Source organism: Homalodisca vitripennis, chromosome X, assembly GCF_021130785.1.
Source record: "Homalodisca vitripennis isolate AUS2020 chromosome X, UT_GWSS_2.1, whole genome shotgun sequence".
In the NCBI taxonomy this organism is placed as follows: domain Eukaryota; kingdom Metazoa; phylum Arthropoda; class Insecta; order Hemiptera; family Cicadellidae; genus Homalodisca; species Homalodisca vitripennis.
In genome coordinates, this window is record NC_060215.1 from 157,539,422 (window position 1) to 157,558,759 (window position 19,338).

Genomic DNA, 19,338 nt, shown 5'->3' on the forward strand with positions numbered 1-19,338 from the left:
AACTAATAATGTATGCCACAAATTTTTTTCTTGTGTTAATAGTATTTCTGCGTGAGCTCTGCGAGCTCTTGTAATGTTTAAAAGTATTGTAAACTTTCTTTAAATAAAGCATTCGTCTACTGTCTACTGTCTACTGTCATACAGAACTGGTATTTGCACAGGAGCACTATTTAGGATGCCTTCGTCCCTCACACAGAACCAAACACCAAATGCTGAGTGTACCCCTTCAGTACATTCATTAATAGATTAAAGGACTAGAAAGAAAATAAATAAAAAGATCAGTTTAACTGTTATTAATAATCTTTAATCTTTATATCACATTGAAAATAATCTCAAAATAATTCTAAATTCTCCATCACTTCTCATAATACCTTAGCAAAATTATGATTCAATAACCTACGAAATAAATAAGTTTACAACTGGGTTGCAGTAACATTTACATAAATATTTCCAGGAAAAAAGCTGTTTGGTCACAGGTTTTAGGGTGTATTGTCGTCAGTTTAAAACTGCATGACTGCTAAGCCCCCCAGGTGCCTTGTTAAGACCACCCCGTGCTCACTTCTCACTCCACGGTCCTAAACATAGAACAAGGTTAGATACAGTCAGACATATAGGAACTTCTACAATGTATACATTTCTAAATACATATATTACTGAGAGATAAAAACAAATCAATTGGAATAAATTTCAAGCAGCTTAATAACTTTAAGTTACTTTCTTAAAAGTGAGATGAATTCTTTAGAAACATAAATTTGGCTCAATTTTATTTAAATAAATATTTCATGCAGAAAATTTCATTTATTGTAATTCATAAATATGTAATCAGTTTTAGTAAAAGTTACAAATAATAATAGCAAAAGATTATAATAAGGTTTGAGGTATGAGGAACTTCATAGAAATTAAGAAAGATAATTAACCTTAACCTTGCTTGTGTTAGAGGGCAATTAAAACATATCTTCAGTCTTGTCCTCTGGTACGACCTCCTTCTTCCTCTGGAACTCCACCCACTATACGAGTACAGCAACATGACAACACGACTAGGTCCTAACAGAAGTTGTATTCACCCCACTCGTCCATCCACATAATACCACTTTAGGTTTTTCATACTAGTTCCATTTTGTCTGGACTATGCATATATCTGATGAAACTAAGCAAGACTAACAATGCTGACTGTATTGTAAAACTAATATAAAACACAAATGTCTTGTACGTGTGATGGGTCAGATATAATTGTCTGGTAGGCCCTTCACACAACCAGTACCCATGAAGAAATTTGCGCTTATCTGTTGAATACATTAAAAAGGAAAATCGCGCTAGCATTACCATAGTGTTGGTGGTTAGTAAAGCATTACATTACCATAGTGTTGGTGGTTAGTAAAGCATTACATTACCATAGTGTTGGTGGTTAGTAAAGCATTACATTACCATAGTGTTGGAAGTTAGTCTAAAACTTTGTTTGAAGTATTTCTTTTGACAATAGAAGGGTCAACCGGATTTTTCTGGACATTTGCCATCTTTCAGTGATACAAAAAATGTGTAACACCTTTCGAAATCTGTAATCTGATCTCTTCCTCAGGTGAATAAATAACCTAACACATAATCATGTTAAAATACACAGATCATACCAGAGCATTGTGACATGCATAAGTCAGGAATCACAAAATCAATGTTGTGTGACTACTTCATGCACAATAACTCTAAAACATGCACTTAACAAAAACAAACACGACACTAATTATTAAAACTGAGCTACAGAATACGGGTCACAATATGTGTACACTCGGCGACCAACCACCTACTACGACTTACCAGAAGCTAATCGTCACAGCAGAAACAAGATGACGTCAAAAAAGGGGGGGGTCCTTTTTTATTATTATTAGTTCATTCTAGATGAACTTCTCAAAAACCATACTGTGACTCTGCATAGGTTTATTACAAATCTCTAATATGTTTTATACTTTAGATTTCCTTGTAAGTTTATGTTTCAGAAATGACAACCAAAAAGGTGTAATTATGACTAGTCGGTTAGTCTGCAAATTTAATATATGAAGCCTCGATTCATTTCCTTTTAAAAATATCTGGTTGTGATGCATTATGTTGGCTTCATCCCAATTCACAGGATGGTCTCCAGACCAACAATGATGTGCAATTTTTTACTGTTCTGTTAGCCCCTTTTGTGTGTTTTTTTTTGTATTCTTTTATCCTTAAGTTTAATCGTCTTTGTGTCTTATCTATATATTCCCTATTGCAACTACATTATATACCTAGTGTAGCGAGTTAGAATAAAGTATTAGCCTAATTGTTGAAGATGAACCTGTTATTGGCTACTATTAACTTAATCACTAGATTTAGAAACACAAACCAATACTTAAAACTTTTATTTTAGTGAGGCCTTTCGATAGCAAGGCTATCTTCATCAGACACATCACAAAATTAAATTTGTTGTTTTTGTGCTGGTGGATAATTTGATTATAAAACGATTAGTGTGGGTTGATTTATGATATATACATATATATCTATCAAACTCTAATCACTTTAAAATTGTTTCTTGATTACTAACATATCTAAAAAGGGAAGTGAGTTGTTGGATTTAATTTCATGAGTAAATTTAATGATGCAATAAAATGAATTTAGGTTATTTATAAAGTTTATCAAGGATTTCATTTTTGTTGAACACAGCAAATATATCGTCAACATAAAGAATCCAAATTCTAAGAAAGTATGGTAGAGATTCTTTAACTAAAACTTTGAAGTGACTCATGAAAATATTTGCAATGTAGCAAGATAAGGGATTTCCCATTGCTGTTCCATCAGTTTGAATATAAAATAAGTTACAGTTTTGATTCGTACGTAGATTAATTAGAAGCATGAACTTTTCACCTTCTTTGCTTGTAAATGTATAGATTGGAGCCAATGTTGTATTAAAAGAATTGTCTTCATATTTTAATAATAATATGTCTAATTACTATTAAAACAAATTTACGTTTTGTACTTACTTTTGTGATGTGTCTGACGAAGATAGCCTTGCTATCGAAGGACCTCAAAAAATGAAAGTTTTAAGTACGGGTTTGTGTTCTAAAAGTAGTGATTAAGTCATTATCCTATTATTGCTAGTTAGTATAAAACATTAGCCAACAGCCTTCACGACCTACAAAAAGAGGCCGTATTATTTTGTTAACATTTAAGATTATCAATTTGTGGATCTCTGGTTCTACTGTAGTAAGTGTGGAATCGCTTGGTATATTAACTAAATAATAGAACCTATTATGATTATTCTCAAAACACAAATTATGCTATTAGTAGAATAAATAGCGGAATGTACAGTTGAAATATAAAAAAAAGTATAAAACACACAGATAAACACAAAATAACAAACAAAATAAACATTTTATTAAGCAAACAAATCAATGTTTTACAAGCACAGAACATTACAACAAGCCATAACAAGTACATAACAAAACAACTATACTAATGGTTAGGAACTTGAGAATTAACGTACAAAAAGTTAAGTTTAAGATAAACAGTAGTGTTGAAAGTTAAGCTATTACATAAAGTGCATCACAAATATTAGGCACGGACAATGTGTTAGCACCATTAGTTAATATATTAAGGATTGCCATGCATTTGTTTCAGAATGAAGCATAACTACAAGCAATAGTTTTGGGTAGAAGAACAAAGTTAATATTTTAGTTTTATTTTCAGCTTATACTACTGCTAAGCTATTAAAGAAAGCTAAACTTATCTAAAGCATACATATTGTAAGCAGTGCTTTGCTAATATGTAATAATTGAAAAAGAAAGTCATGATTAATATCAAGCAATATTATCTTACAGAATATTTTCTACAAAGTGAAATAGTTAACTACAACTTTTCTTTGGTTACAACAGCCCCCTATAAAATATACATTTATTCTGTATTGTACAGTCTTTTGAAGTAAGGAGGACAACAATACCTACACATGGCTTCTTAGAAAATAAATGAAAAAGAATTACTTGGGATCTCCCTTGAAAAAACAAACAGTAATTAAGGAACAGTAAACATTAATAGGAATAGAAAGGGTATGGCATACATTAAGGCCAATAACACAGGTACAAATGTTGAGCTTTGAACTAATTATTTGTAAAAGAGATCAGTGTTAACAATAGAGACTAACATAAACAAATGGAAAATGTTAACACTGTCTTTTCCAGATTTGTTAAAAGCCTTTAAAAATCACGAAATGTGACTGATCTGGGAGTGACTGATCTGGGAGTGACTGATCTGGGACTTCCTCTTCCCACCATTCCTTTGGGTTTTGTTCTCGTTAACGATAACCCTCTACGATGCATGCGGCGGGTCGACGGCATAGAGGGCAGTGAGGAGGGAATTGAGGAGGGAACTCTGTGGATACCTTTGGGACCCTCTTTTAGTAACATTACATTTCCTGCATCCATCTGCAGCTTCCTCATCCTCGCCTTTCTCAACAATTCCATGTGTGTAGGGGGTGGAGGGGGAATGGGGACCGGGGGCGTTACGTACACAATGCGCATGGTGTTGGTGAATCCGGAACCCTGCTTCCAGCCGGTGATCACCACCACCACGTCACGATCCTTGATGAATTTACGGGTCTTGCCGAATTCGATGCCGAAGTTCACTCTCTGGTCGACATCCTTCACCCAATCGCTGATTCTTGGCTCTGTCAACAGAAGTTCAATTTTTATCAGCCCAAATGTGATTTTCATAGATTTACAATCACTACAAGTACCATCTTGATTTAATTACACTAAAATAATCTATGGTACTTATCAAACCGATTAGCCAACAATTTTCTAATAAATAGGGTTGACATTTTTATAAATAATGTTTTGACAAGGAAATTGAGCACAAGTTAATATGTAGTGCTCGTTTAAAACCCGTGTTTGACTCGGGCATCAGTACAGTCAATCCATTTTCTATTAGAAATTGTCCTCTTTATTATGTTTCACACCGTCCTTACCCGGGCCCATGATACAATATTATTTTACAATGCCGGTACTCACAGCACCTAAGGTGACGAGAAACCCTGTATCGACTTATCTGAATTGAATTATTATGAGAGAGAAATGAAACACCACTGAGGTAGTTGTAAATTACAGCAGTATCACACGTGCAATCTGGGAGTGTTATAAGTAAACAGTGTAACGACAGTAGGTTAGTCTGTATCATGATTGCTGAGTGTGTTCTGGTGCTGGCAACGGCATCGTTGATCGTCACCTCACCCATCACCATGAGCAGCGGGTGTCAGTGTGCTATACGAAAAGGTGAGGTGAGATGTCACTGATCTGGGGGGATGAGCCCACAGTCATTACAATTCAAAATTTGCTCCTGTGTTTTGGTTAATATTTATGTGGTTTTTAAAAGAAATTATATAAGTTTTTTATACCAATCTGTGAAGAAAGTTGGCTTGGTTTAGTATCAGGTGACATTAAAAAAAAAAATAATAATAACTGCAGAAAAGTTATCATACAAAACTATTTTATTTTTTCCTATAGGAACAGAATAATTCACTTAGAGATGAGGGATATCTTGATCAGCAATAGTGATATCTTTAATTACAGATATCAGAGATATGTGAGTTGTGGACAACAGGATCACTCTTCACTTTGAACTGTCAAGCTCTCTGTTGCTTGATTGCATATAAACAAAGACTCCAAACTAATAATAAGTGTGTTTGACGAATTTATAATATTGAAATCTATCAAACTTTTATTATTTTTCAAAATGTTGCTATTTATTTAGTTCAAAACATGTATTATGATTTTATTTACACTATTAACTAAATAGGTTATTCCTGTAGACTTGTCATTTGCCACTCATTCACAACTAGATAGTTTTTATTTTTTTTTATCAATACGATGAAAAGGAAAATAGTAAAACATCCCTGTGGAATATGTATGAAAAACATTATAAAAACGTCAAGAATATATGCACATCAGGAGACACCCAGAAATCACTTTATCGTTACATTTGATCTTTTCCATCAATGAAGTTATTTGAATGTATTTAAATTATATTTTAGGATTGTATCAACAGGGTGGCATATATGGCAGTTTTCCTACAAATTGGGATATTTTGTTTTGATAGGCTGGTAACAATGTTAAGTTGGCAGCCACACGGAATAAGTTCGTTGTTGTCTGTTCCAGTGGCTAGTGTAAAGTGATGCTCTTTGCATGTGTTATTTGTTTGTGTGTGTTTTTAAAATGTTTACAACCCAACAACGAGTTTACATCCTTCAGTTGTGGTGGAAGCATAATAAAAATACTGCTATAATAATTGAAGAATTTAGGGGTAAATATCCAGGTGTCGCGATACCCACTCGACAGTATATGTGGAAGTTAAATAAGAAATTTGACACAGAGAGCGTTTTAACATACAATAAACTTCTATATTCTACTAAGTGCAAAATATTGCAAGTTTTATTAAAATATGTGACTTATTTGTCCCTATGTTTTTGGAAGAAAACCAAATGGATGATTTAAAAAAACACATTTTATAGAAATAGACATTTACAACACACTATACAAGTTTGTTGCATGTATTTCTTTCTACACACCCTGTATATTGAAACCAGGTGACAGGTTGATATCTAATAAATGATGCTAAATGATGTCATTATTTATAATTAGGAAATGAATTTTAATATTCTAGGCCTATAAAGGCCTGGCGTATGTTGACAAATATTCTACACATGACATTAACTATGGTAGGAAGGGTTGATTCGATGTGAATGTTGAAGCATCTGGAATCTGACACTGTCGAAACATCGGCATTGAAAAATATTGCTGAAAAGCCAAGGTGGATTTGCAACATGATAATACTCAGGGCCAACTCGTTTGTGAGAGAATACATACTCAATGCTCAATTACCAGACACTCACTCATACATGCAATCATAAATTATTCACTTTAGTTGATTATAAATTTATTTTATTTCACCAATTTTAATTTGACATGTAACCTTTAATACCTGATATTAAGGCTATCCCAAGACTAAGTGTAAGTTTGACTATGTCTATTGCAACTACTGTTGATTGATGACAATAAAAATATTTCATTTAATTAGAATAGAATAGAATAATGTTTATTGTCATTTTACAAAATGCATTGACAAAGTCATAAATACACCTAAGTGGCATAGTCAAAAGAAATATTACTCTAATACATAAAAGTACTGTACATATATTTTAGATTTGATGTTAAATAAAACATAATTCCAGTATACAGATGAAAGCTTTAAACCACTAGATTAACAAATTGGAATATGCAATTGGACAATCTAGAAATATATGTCATTGATACTAAAAAACTCTGAAAGTTCATAAAATGGGTTCTGTATTAACCAGTTATATAGCTTAGCTTGAGAAGAAATTAAGCTCACAAGAAATAAACCAATCAGAATTTTTGAATCATACAAACAATGAATCTCAAACTGAACCGTTCCCTCATTACATCTCTCAGCCAACAAGTTACTACTCAAACTCGCTGATGGAACTTGCTCAATTGAAAGTAAGGCAAGATAGTTTAGGGTTAAGGACTTGGCAGCACAAATCATTAATAAACATATTGAGCCTCCGTCTAACTCAGAAATACAAAGTATGCCCAAAACTCAAAATCATAAAATAATTAAAAAAAAGCATGCCAACCAAACAAAATAATACACCATATAATAGAAGGAAGAAGAACTATTTCAGTGTTTCATTAAAGGTCGCTAAACTTAAACAATTCCAGAAACAACATCCTATGGATACACAAAGACAGACACTTTTGATAATAATGAACAGATTAAAACTGTGGAAGAAAAACTGTTAACTACTGGATTGACAGGGAAATCCAGCCACCCAACAACCTCAAAGGCATCTGAATCAAGTGATGATGAAGATTTTAACATCATAGAAGTGGAAGCTGATGATGTTCACTCCCTTGATTCTGCAGTTACACACACCATACCATTTTCTCCTCCCAAAAAATCACCCCATGCTGGTTGTAATAATAAAAAACCTCCTATAACAAACCACAAAACTAAATCCATCTGAATCAATTCAAGACTTTTTTACCAAAATATTAATAATCTCAGGAATACACAAACAGGGTTGCTACAGGAGTCCAATAATGAAAATTCCCTGACTTTTCCCTGATTTCCAGACCAAATTTTTCATTTTCCCCCCCCCCCCCCCACCCCCCCCCCCCCCCACCCCCCCCCCCCCCCACCCCCCCCCCCCCCCACCCCCCCCCCCCCCCACCCCCCCCCCCCCCCACCCAGCATTAAAATCATTAAATATTTAGACATTATTTTATCATATTTTTTTATATGGTGAATTTCTTGGAAAATATAATGGTGTATAACAATATAAAAATGTGTAAGCCTGAGAATGATATTTTTCTTCTTCTAAGTTCTTGCAAAAGTTTCAAAACTCTTGCAAAACAGAAACAGGCTGTAGTAAAATATATAGAATAAGCTTTCACCTTATTTTGGCTGGAGAGGCTTTGTTGTGATTTCGCGACGTTTCGGTGTGGAGTTGACAGGAAAACTTAGAATATAGGCAAAACGTTTGACCCATTACAATATAGAAAGTTATAATAAAAGCATCAGAACTGAGCACCCTCCATTGTTATATGTGGCTGAAGTTCTAACTATAGATAAGTTATAACTCCTGCACAAGTTGTTGTCCGGTAGATGCTCAGCCATGAAGATGAATTCTTGGGAGCTCTGTCTGGAAGCATTCAGTTTTCGTAATATAATGGTTATCAAGTTTAGAACTTCTTATAAATAATAATATTAACTTACCTGTACAGTAAGTTATAAAAGTAATTAAGTTATTACTTATTGCTTATAAGGATTAAAACCAGCAGTGAAGTTGCACGTGCTTAACTCGTCTGTCTCGGCTTAAAGCTAACGAGTTCAGGTTGTTCGTGGTCATCGAGTTTCGTGGGAGCAACACCAGTTCGGGTACCTTCGACAGGTGAGAGTGGGATACTGACTGCTGGTGTCACGTGTGGCTGCCATTCTTGTATTCGTAACTTGCATTCTGTGTAGTGAAAATGTCTGACTCTTTCTCCAAGCAGCTTTCGGATACGTTTGAACTCTTTTATTCTTTCTGCTCCCTCCTAACTTGACGAAGGGGGTAGATTCCGATCATCGAAATGTTGTGTTACACGTTTCTTATCGTATAGCAACATAACGATAGCAAATGTCCGATATCCTGTTATTCTTTGGCACCTTCCATTGCCAATAACAAAATTTAAGCAAGGAATAAAGGAAAGCTATGTTTTATGTGGAAAACTATTGGGAAAGTTTGCGATGTTAGAAAGGCGGAATTCGTCGTAGCCATGGTGGCATTGCCATACATCTGTGCGTTACAATAAATTATTATGATCAGCCCTGAAGACTAAGATTATTTATTAGGTACACCCTCACCCCCTGCATTACCGCATAATGTGTACATTCATTTACTGAACTGTTGATAGTGCTCTCCACGGCCAAGGTTTACCTGTGCCAGATACCCATCTGTCTCCATGGTCAGAAGAGACACTGAACGCTTGATCCCTCCACACTCTTCACGGGCAAGGCTTACCTGTGCTAGATACCCATCTGTCTCCTTTGGTCAGAAGAGACCCTGAACGCTTGATTCCTCCACACTCTCCACGGCCAAGGCTTCCTGTGCCAGATACCCATCTGTCTCCTTTGTTCAGAAGAGACCCTGAACGCTTGATCCCTCCACGCTCTCCACGGCCAAGGTTTACCTGTGCCAGATACCCATCTGTCTCCTTTGGTCAGAAGAGACCCTGAACGATTGATCCCTCCACACTCTCCTCGGCCAAGGCTTACCTGTGCCAGATACCGGTTTGGTTCTTCTGAGCAATATGAACCCTAAAACGGCTGATCCCTCCAGACACTCGGCCACAAATCACATCTATTCTCACAATCCATGCCCTTTGGTGTAAAAACTGTTGTGAGAACAGTGCACAACTCCAAGCTTTATCAGTCTTATCTAAACGTAATAGATCAGCAAATTTAGAGTGAACCATTGAACGTAATAACACACGTAGGCCGCACGTAGGCCGACCTAACAACGGATTGAGCCTCAGTTATCTGCGACAACACGTGGTGTTCAACTCGTCATTGGTTATTTCACTATTCTTTCTAAAATACTTTGTGTATAATCTATACTTCCAAGGTCTGTGGTCACTGAATAATTACATGAATCTGTCAAATTTCAGGGCTTTACTTCCAGGTTGGTGATAATGGTTGAATAATTCGCTGCTTTTCTTTGTTATCGTTTCCATTACATTGCTATCTCTAATCAGAATCCAATATACTATCACTTTTGAACCAAAATTCTTTTAGTAATTCTACTAAGATGCCTATAGCATTCTTAAGGTGTCTGCTGAGGTGTACTAGTATAATTTTTTATGCTCATTACAGAGCACTTTTAATTAGGTACAGTGTTTTATAAAAGCGTGAATTTTAGGTAACAGTTGCGACTAAACGGTGTTTTAAAAGAAATTCTATAAACAGCTCGGTAGTACTCAGAACTAGAATATACTGTACATTCCGAATGTAATCGTGATATACTTCCCGTTAGATATCATGATTGTAATTGAATTTTAATCCAATAAAAAATTTATCTATTTTTGTAAAGGAAAATATTTAAGGAGGCAGAGGTAGCTAAGCCATTTCTACAAACTCAGAAATTGCTTCCTATTACAAAATATTTAATAAACATCGTTCTAACAGTTTTGGTCGATCGTTTTAGTAGCCTACACATAAGAACAAACATTCTATTATATGTAGGGTATAATATATACAAAATGGACATTTTTACCAAAACGAGGAAGCCACCTGCACTGCACTTTATTCTGTTTGCATAGAAGATTGTCTGAACGAAATACGGAAGGTTGTAAGTATAATGAGATTTTAGGAGCTGTTTCAATCCTGCTCGCGAAACTGGGTTACGGAAAGTAACACAATATGTAAATCTAAGAGTCCTATCTGAAGAGATGCCTGTGTTAATTAATATAAGCAAATCACCTGCCACAAGCGAATCATTGTAGGATGCTAATAATTCCCTGAGTCTAACGAGCCCAGCTACGGTCGTTACTGAAGTTTGAGGGATTCGAGGGGAAATGACGGAGGGTTAGCAAGTAGTGGGGAGGGGGAGGGGAGTAGTAGATCGATCTGAGACTGTTGCTAGGCAACATCCTCTAAGCTATATTGCAGGTGTCAAAATCTAAATTACTAACCTAAACAGCCTAAGCTTGGTTACAAAATTAACTCCAAAACTTCTATACAAATAGTGCAATATTCTTTACTACCTAATTATGCAGCATTTCTCAATGTTAATATAATAGACCAAGAATTTCTCAAATATCCATCCTTAAGGCAAATACTAATATTACTTTATTTGCAGAGATCGATTCTCATTTATTTAAATCTCATTTTAGCTTCTTTAAACTAGGGCATATACGCTGGAAAAGTACCTATTATTTCAGGTAATGTACACAAATTACAAAAAAGTAATATTATTGAAATAATTGAATTATATTGCAATTCGATTAATAAAGTAAATATTTTAAATATGTATATCTTCACAATCGGAAAAGATATATATCGTGGCATTGCGTTTTGGAATAAAAAAAATAAACATTTAGTAATGAAAATGGTTATATATCATCGTGTGTGGACCCTTAAATACCTTTGTGTACTTCAGAAATACCCGGTATATAAAATGTATATGCAACTAAACAACAAACCTCTAGAGCAGATAGTAGAAGTCAACATAAATTATTTTATACTAAATGTATTAAATCCTCCATAGTTCGAAAAAATATTTCTTTATAGAAGACTTCTTTTTCGGTTATATTGAACTTAAATGCGAGTTTCTTAATAGTACAAAATTAACTTTAGACCTCGTTTAATGTAATCAATATTTCACGTTAGTCATGTAGAACCACGTTGAATAGTGTCCATTCATACCGACGGGTTGTGCGTAGTTTTGCTTGGTTATTGTATTTCGGCTAGTTAATTTCCCTCAAGTGAAAAGGTAACATAACGATAGTGTACGTACAGTGTGATGCTGTGGCGGTACCGTCCTGGTACACAAACCAGGCCATACGCAATAACCTCTAATTGTTTTTTTTTATTAGGGACCACTAAAATAGCACGGTCTTTGTACTGTTTTTTTGTTCTCTTAGATCAAGAATCTTATAAATTACAATTAGCCCTATAAGAACCTTAGCGCTGCTTCTGAAGTGAAGATATTCAAGATGGGCAAGGTTAGGGGGTAGGGGTCATGAATCTTATCGAGATTCATGAGGAAGAATTAGGGCACTAATTTTCCGCCAACTCCAACAGCCATTTCCCAAAGTATACTAGACCTATCGAATGACCCTTGCACCCCAGAATCTCAAATATTTGCGGTTAACGATGTGCTGCTCCTGGACATCCATAAGGTTGCCCAGATTTAAGTGATACATCGGTTTTTGCTGTGCCCAGTGGTGGGTTTAACTGGAAGGTATAAACCAGCCAGAAGTGAACCCTGCTGGGTTAAATCTCTTTGTGCTGTTACAAAATAATGCATTTCTCAACTTTTTTAAGAGCCATTCTCAAACACGACTAACTTTTAGAAACTATTATTGTAAAGAAAGGTACACCCTGTACGGGGTTGGTAGATAACGAATTCAGGTTTAGTTTATAAACTCATAAAGTAAATAAATGATGAAGTATTAGGTGTTTCGACTGCTAATATACACTCTAAAGTTGTTCTGTTAAGATTAATACACAAAATGTCTAAATTATCAGTAGCTGACTTAATGTGTGCCTAATGTTGCTTCTGAACACTTAAGGTTGTCCATATATCAGTTTATGTTGCTTATGATCACTTAAGGTTGTCCGTATATCAGTTAATGTTACTTCTGGGCACTTAAGGTTCTCCATATATCGGTTTATGTTGCTTCTGATCACTTAAGGTTGTCCATATATCAGTTAATGTTACTTCTGGGCACTTAAGGTTGTCCATATATCAGTTAATGTTACTTCTGATCACTTAAGGTTGTCCATATATCAGTTAATGTTACTTCTGGGCACTTAAGGTTGTCCATATATCAGTTAATGTTACTTCTGGACACTTTAGGTTGTCCGTATATCAGTTAATGTTGCTTCTGATCACTTAAGGTTGTCCATATATCAGTTTATGTTACTTCTGGACACTTTAGGTTGTCCGTATATCAGTTAATGTTGCTTCTGATCACTTAAGGTTGTCCCATATATCAGTTTATGTTACTTCTGGGCACTTAAGGTTGTCCATATATCAGTATCGCACACTCTGACCGTTCCATGTAGTCCACAGTTTCTGCAATACTACAGCACGCTGGCCTACTTCGTGTAGTGGCAAATAATTATTTTTATTCCTCCTGCTCTCCCAATTCTCCATAACAGTCAACCATAGATTTAATAATTTATATAGAAGCAGGGCATTATTATTTCATGTTTTGAAAGCGTTCTTTTAGAAATTCATGACAAATATTTGTTATACTCCATTCAATAATTAATCGGAACGGTTATCTTCACAACATTCAGAATTATACATATAAATATACATACATGTCTTGTTATATATATTAATTTTATAAGGTTGAACGTACAGTTGTGAACAATTCTGTATGGGAAAATATGTGAAATAGCAGAATGTTGCTAATTTTGCTTTTTACGACTTTAAAAAATAAACTACTATAAATTGAGATCTAACCATTCCTTTTCCAAAACGTGTACGGCTGTGATCTTAAAAACGTACAAGATGTCAAAAAGTATGAGTATAAAAAATTGTCGATGATTACCTAATATTAAAAATGGTGTAATGTCGTGTATCTACTGGTAAGTAGTTGAGATATAACGAAGAATTTTTGAATAATATACAGAAATATTGCGGAAATAGTACTGAACTGCCATAATTTCTATGAAATTCAAGATAAATTTGGTACTAAGACAATACTTGCACATTACTTGGATAAATGTTCCACCAATAAAAAGTCTAGTATCTCAACCTATAAAAGGTTTCAAGCTGATGACAAAACGCATTTGTGCAAAATTATGAAATTATGCCAATTTTATAAACAAGTATTCCATAAAATATTAAGTATTAATTAGTTTTCTACACATAACTTAGCTATGTTGTAAGCGTTGATTCATTTTGAATGTTGAGTTTAGCTCAAGTTCACCTTCCTTTTATTGCAGCGTCTGGTATCTGACACTGTCTCAGAACTGACTCCTGGAATCCGGAGTCATGTTTGTCTGAAGAGATCCAAAGAAAGTAGGCCACGAAAAAGCTAAACACGATCCCTTACATCGTTTCAACATCACATACACCTACACTACAAGAATCAATAACATAGTATGATCTAGTGAAGTGGCGGTCTCATTGTCTCATCAGGTACACAAATCAGTGCACTACGATGTTTCTGACAAGATTTCAAAGCACGGCGTTGCAACCGAGTTTTGTACGCATAACGAAGCTAAACTCAACAAAATATAGTGTAATCCAAGTGAAGAGATATTCTCATTGTCTCATCAGGTACACAAATCAGTGCACTACGATGTTCCTGACACGATCTCTTAGTACGGCGGAGCAACCGAGTGTTCTGCACATAACGTGCATTAAATTTAACACCAGTTCACCTTCCTTTTATTGAAGCGTCAGTTGAAAATATCATGAGACAATGAGACTGCCACTACAGCTAGATAACATTATATTGTTGTATCTTGTACTCTAGGTGCCTCAGATGTAAAGGTTCGTTTTGAGCTTCTACGTCGGCGGCTTTATTTGGATCTATTCAGACGAACATGACTCCAGATTCCAGGAGTCAAGTCAGGTACCAGACGCTCCAATAAAAGGAAGGTGAACTGAAATTAAATTAAGCATTCAAATATAAATTTTTGTTTAGACAAAAAGCACTAGTGACTAGTTAAAAGTATCGAAATCATGTTACCTTTTTGAAACTTCCACAGATCATAGTCAATTATCAATTTGAAACAAACAATTTATATCCATCCATATTTTAATCTTTCAATGGTTCAATTATTAATTATTAAGAATGGCGATGAATTATTTTACTACATCAACCTAATAGAGAATTTTTATTACCTTAAGCCATAACACAGTTTTTGAAACTGCAACAAGAGTTGAAGTGTCCCTTTTAAACCCCCAGTTAAACTATGTATTCCAACATGTTAACAATTCCAATTAGGGTTGTGTGTTTTTGTTATTATATTTTATTATCAAAGAAGAACGATAATTTCCATTATTCTTTTACGTTAGGTAAAAATAGTAAACAATTTTAAAGCGTATGGGCCAGGCTGTATAAAGCATATGGGCTAGGCTGTATAAAAGCACCCTTGTTGTCAAGCCCCAAACGAAGTCCATCCAATCCATAGTATTTACATAACTAACGATGTTAGATTGTTTTTATAACTTCTTAGTAGGTGTATAACGTTATACGTATATATCTTCGTCCGGCACTTAAATAAATAAATGCCCTCACTCACCACGAGCAAAGACTCAGTGAGATTAGGCTTGTCAACTATATGTTTGGTTATGATAGAGCAGATAATGGACACATTACGTACAGAGCAAAGACTCAGTGAGATTAGGCTTGTCAACTATTTGTTTGGTTATGATAGACCAAAGAATGGACACATTACGTGCAGAGCAAAAACTCAGTGAGATTAGGCTTGTAAACTATTTGTTTGGTAATGATAGAGCAGAGAATGGACACATTATGTACAGAGCAAAGACTCAGTGAGATTAGGCTTGTAAACTATTTGTTTGGTTATGATAGAGCAGAGAATGGACACATTACGTGCAGAGCAAAAACTCAGTGAGATTAGGCTTAACAACTATTTGTTTGGTTATGATAGAGCAGAGAATGGACACATTACGTACAGAGCAAAGACTCAGTGAGATTAGGCTTGTCAACTATATGTTTGGTTATGATAGAGCAGATAATGGACACATTACGTACAGAGCAAAGACTCAGTGAGATTAGGCTTGTCAACTATTTGTTTGGTTATGATAGAGCAGAGAATGGACACATTACGTACAGAGCAAAGACTCAGTGAGATTAGGCTTAACAACTATTTGTTTGGTTATGATAGAGCAGAGAATGGACACATTACTTACAGAGTAAAGACTCAGTGAGATTAGGCTTGTAAACTATTTGTTTGGTTATGATAGAGCAGAGAATGGACACATTACTTACAGAGTAAAGACTCAGTGAGATTAGGCTTGTCAACTAAGTGTTTGGTTATGGTAGAGCAGAGAATGGACACATTACGTACAGAGCAAAAACTCAGTGAGATTAGGCTTGTAAACTATTTGTTTGGTTATGATAGAGCAGAGAATGGACACATTACTTACAGAGTAAAGACTCAGTGAGATTAGGCTTGTCAAATAAGTGTTTGGTTATGATAGAGCAGAGAATGGACACATTACTTACAGAGTAAAGACTCAGTGAGATTAGGCTTGTCAACTAAGTGTTTGGTTATGATAGAGCAGAGAATGGACACATTACGTACAGAGCAAAAACTCAGTGAGATTAGGCTTGTAAACTATTTGTTTGGTTATGATAGAGCAGAGAATGGACACATTATGTACAGAGCAAAGACTCAGTGAGATTAGGCTTTGCATTTATTTGTTTGGTTATGATAGAGCAGAGAATGGACACATTACGTACAGAGCAAAGACTCAGTGAGATTAGGCTTTTCAACTATATGTTTAGTTATGATAGAGCGGAGAATGGACACATTACTTACAGAGTAAAGACTCAGTGAGATTAGGCTTGTCAACTAAGTGTTTGGTTATGATAGAGCAGAGAATGGACACATTACGTACAGAGCAAAGACTCAGTGAGATTAGGCTTTTCAACTATTTGTTTGGTTATGATAGAGCATAGAATGGACACATTACGTACAGAGCAAAGACTCAGTGAGATTAGGCTTTTCAACTATTTGCTTGGTTATGATAGAGCAGAGAATGGACACATTACGTACAGAGCAAAGACTCAGTGAGATTAGGCTTGTCAACTATTTGTTTGGTTATGATAGAGCAGAGAATGGACACATTACGTACAGAGCAAAGACTCAGTGAGATTAGGCTTTTCAACTATTTGTTTGGTTATGATAGAGCAGAGAATGGACACATTACGTACAGAGCAAAGACTCAGTGAGATTAGGCTTGTCAACTATTTGTTTGGTTATGATAGAGCAGAGAATGGACACATTACGTACAGAGCAAAGACTCAGTGAGATTAGGCTTGTCAACTATTTGTTTGGTTATGATAGAGCAGAGAATGGACACATTACGTACAGAGCAAAGACTCAGTGAGATTAGGCTTGTCAACTATTTGTTTGGTTATGGTAGAGCAGAGAATGGACACATTACGTACAGAGCAAAGATTCAGTGAGATTAGGCTTGTCAACTATTTGTTTGGTTATGATAGAGCAGAGAATGGACACATTACGTACAGAGCAAAGACTCAGTGAGATTAGGCTTGTCAACTATTTGTTTGGTTATGATAGAGCAGAGAATGGACACATTACGTACAGAGCACAGGAAGGAAGGAACAGATAGAGAAGCAAGAGGGGAAAGGCATGAAAGGGGGGTCGCCTGAGGTGGGGGAGGAGTGCCTCTACGAGCTGGGCGGCAGGAAGCAGACTGAATATCCGAAACCGCGAGGTCTGTTTAAATGAACACAGAATCTATATGAATGCGTTTTTTACAATTTTAAAAACGCAAAATTTTCTATATCGTTCTCCTAGAGGGATTGGAATATTTTAAATTCTAAAATATAATATAAAATGAATATTTTTCCTCAAACATTTATACATTGTGGACAAACTAACTTGTGTTTTTCAAAATAAAAATGTGTCAATCACTCCGGTCATATTTTAAATATATATCGTAAAACTTTTTATTTATATTTTTATATTATATTATATATATTTTTTATACTTATATTATTAAAAGTCCTTATCTTCAGCTATTTTTAATTGGGCCTGATTATTATTAGAACGGCAAAAAATTACTACTTCAAATGTTTATAATTCCTCATTAAGTGATTCAACAAAACTTTTTGTATTTATATTATTCAGAAAGAATATCTTGAAGGATTGTATGACTATAAAAGTTGAAAAACGTAGTAAACCCGAAATCGATCGCACCGCCATACAGAGTTTTTTTAAGAACACGATCTATTACCCCATAATGTTTAGCAGCTTAAACGAATGACCTTTCTATCTTCAGAGTAACTATTCAACAATTTTAATAAAATAACAATGGAAAAATAAGATAAATGATTATTAAAACTAATTTAGTTGAATCGTTCTATATCTATAAACATATGAAGTGATGCGGCATGTATAATGGTACTATACACTTGACTGTATAAAGTGTATAGGATGGAGGCTATTTAGGCCTAATCCCTAAATAGATACTTCTCCACGATACAAGTAGAGTTTAAGGGAAGTGTTCATGTATATTTTGCTTGTTATATCTTTTGTATGGTAAAATTAGAAACAATTTATTATTCAATTACAAAGTTACATTACGTACATTAATCCCACAGTAATAATTTAGTAATATTAGCTAACACGACTAACGATAGTTCTAAATCGATTTAAAATTGTTCCTTAACGACTTGCAATGAAATTTTGCATTACAATTTACAATTTGAATTACAACAGAAATGATACGTTATACTGGGCACCACCAATTACTGAGTAATTATACAATTAGATTAGTTATTGGGCAGCTGGAAAGGTTTTTTTTTGTTGAGTTCATTGGTTTCATTATGGGTACTTAATTATCAGGTAATCAGTGAACTCCACCAGATACGTACTTATCAGGTAGGTAATTAAGGGTCTTTTTCGTTTAAGGGCCAGCACAAAAGACCCTAGCTTGCCTATTCAAAACTCAGATCACGCGATGCTTGCTCGTTTAGAAAAAAAAAATTAACTCGAGCTTGCAAATTCCAAGCCCAGATCAACTCACCACGCTTTATTGAACAAAAAACTCAGACAGAACTAACGCAGGTTTCATTACAGGCAAAATATAAGCGGCGCGCGTTTATCACTGATAAGATAAGACGAGTTTATACTAGAAGTAGTACCTGGACTACTGCCCTACGAACTAATAACACCAAAAAAACGATTAAATGCACTGTCAGTCAGGTATAGTATGTTTGTAAGGTGCTGGCCCTTAAACGAAAAAGACCCGTAATTAATGAGCCACAGCAGGTACGTAATTATCAGGTAATCAGTGAGCTCCACCAG

General features: G+C 35.0%; 2 protein-coding genes across 2 annotated transcripts in view; one reads left to right on the forward strand and one right to left on the reverse strand.

Annotated features, from left to right (window-relative positions):
- Positions 1-282: 282 nt before the first annotated feature.
- On the reverse strand, positions 283-4,736 carry LOC124370059 (pyruvate kinase-like). The gene is made up of 2 exons (XM_046828377.1): positions 4,519-4,736; positions 283-575 (listed from the first exon to the last, which is right to left on the reverse strand). Exons 1-2 carry the CDS (start codon positions 4,719-4,721, stop codon positions 563-565), a joined length of 216 nt encoding a protein of 71 aa, XP_046684333.1. The 5' UTR covers positions 4,722-4,736; the 3' UTR covers positions 283-562.
- A 446-nt stretch (positions 4,737-5,182) lies between these two features.
- The window catches only part of LOC124369699, a 75,168-nt gene continuing 61,012 nt past the window's right edge, over positions 5,183-19,338 (forward strand). Inside the window, exons 1-2 of the mRNA XM_046827752.1 lie at positions 5,183-5,284; positions 17,587-17,743. Of these exons, the coding sequence (XP_046683708.1) occupies positions 5,183-5,284; positions 17,587-17,743 (259 nt within the window). The remainder of the gene's footprint in view (positions 5,285-17,586; positions 17,744-19,338) is intronic.

Coding starts and splice junctions, on each gene's coding strand:
- LOC124370059 (XM_046828377.1), bottom strand. CDS start 4,721: ATGAAAATCACATTTGGGCTGATAAAAATTGAACTTCTGTTGACAGAG.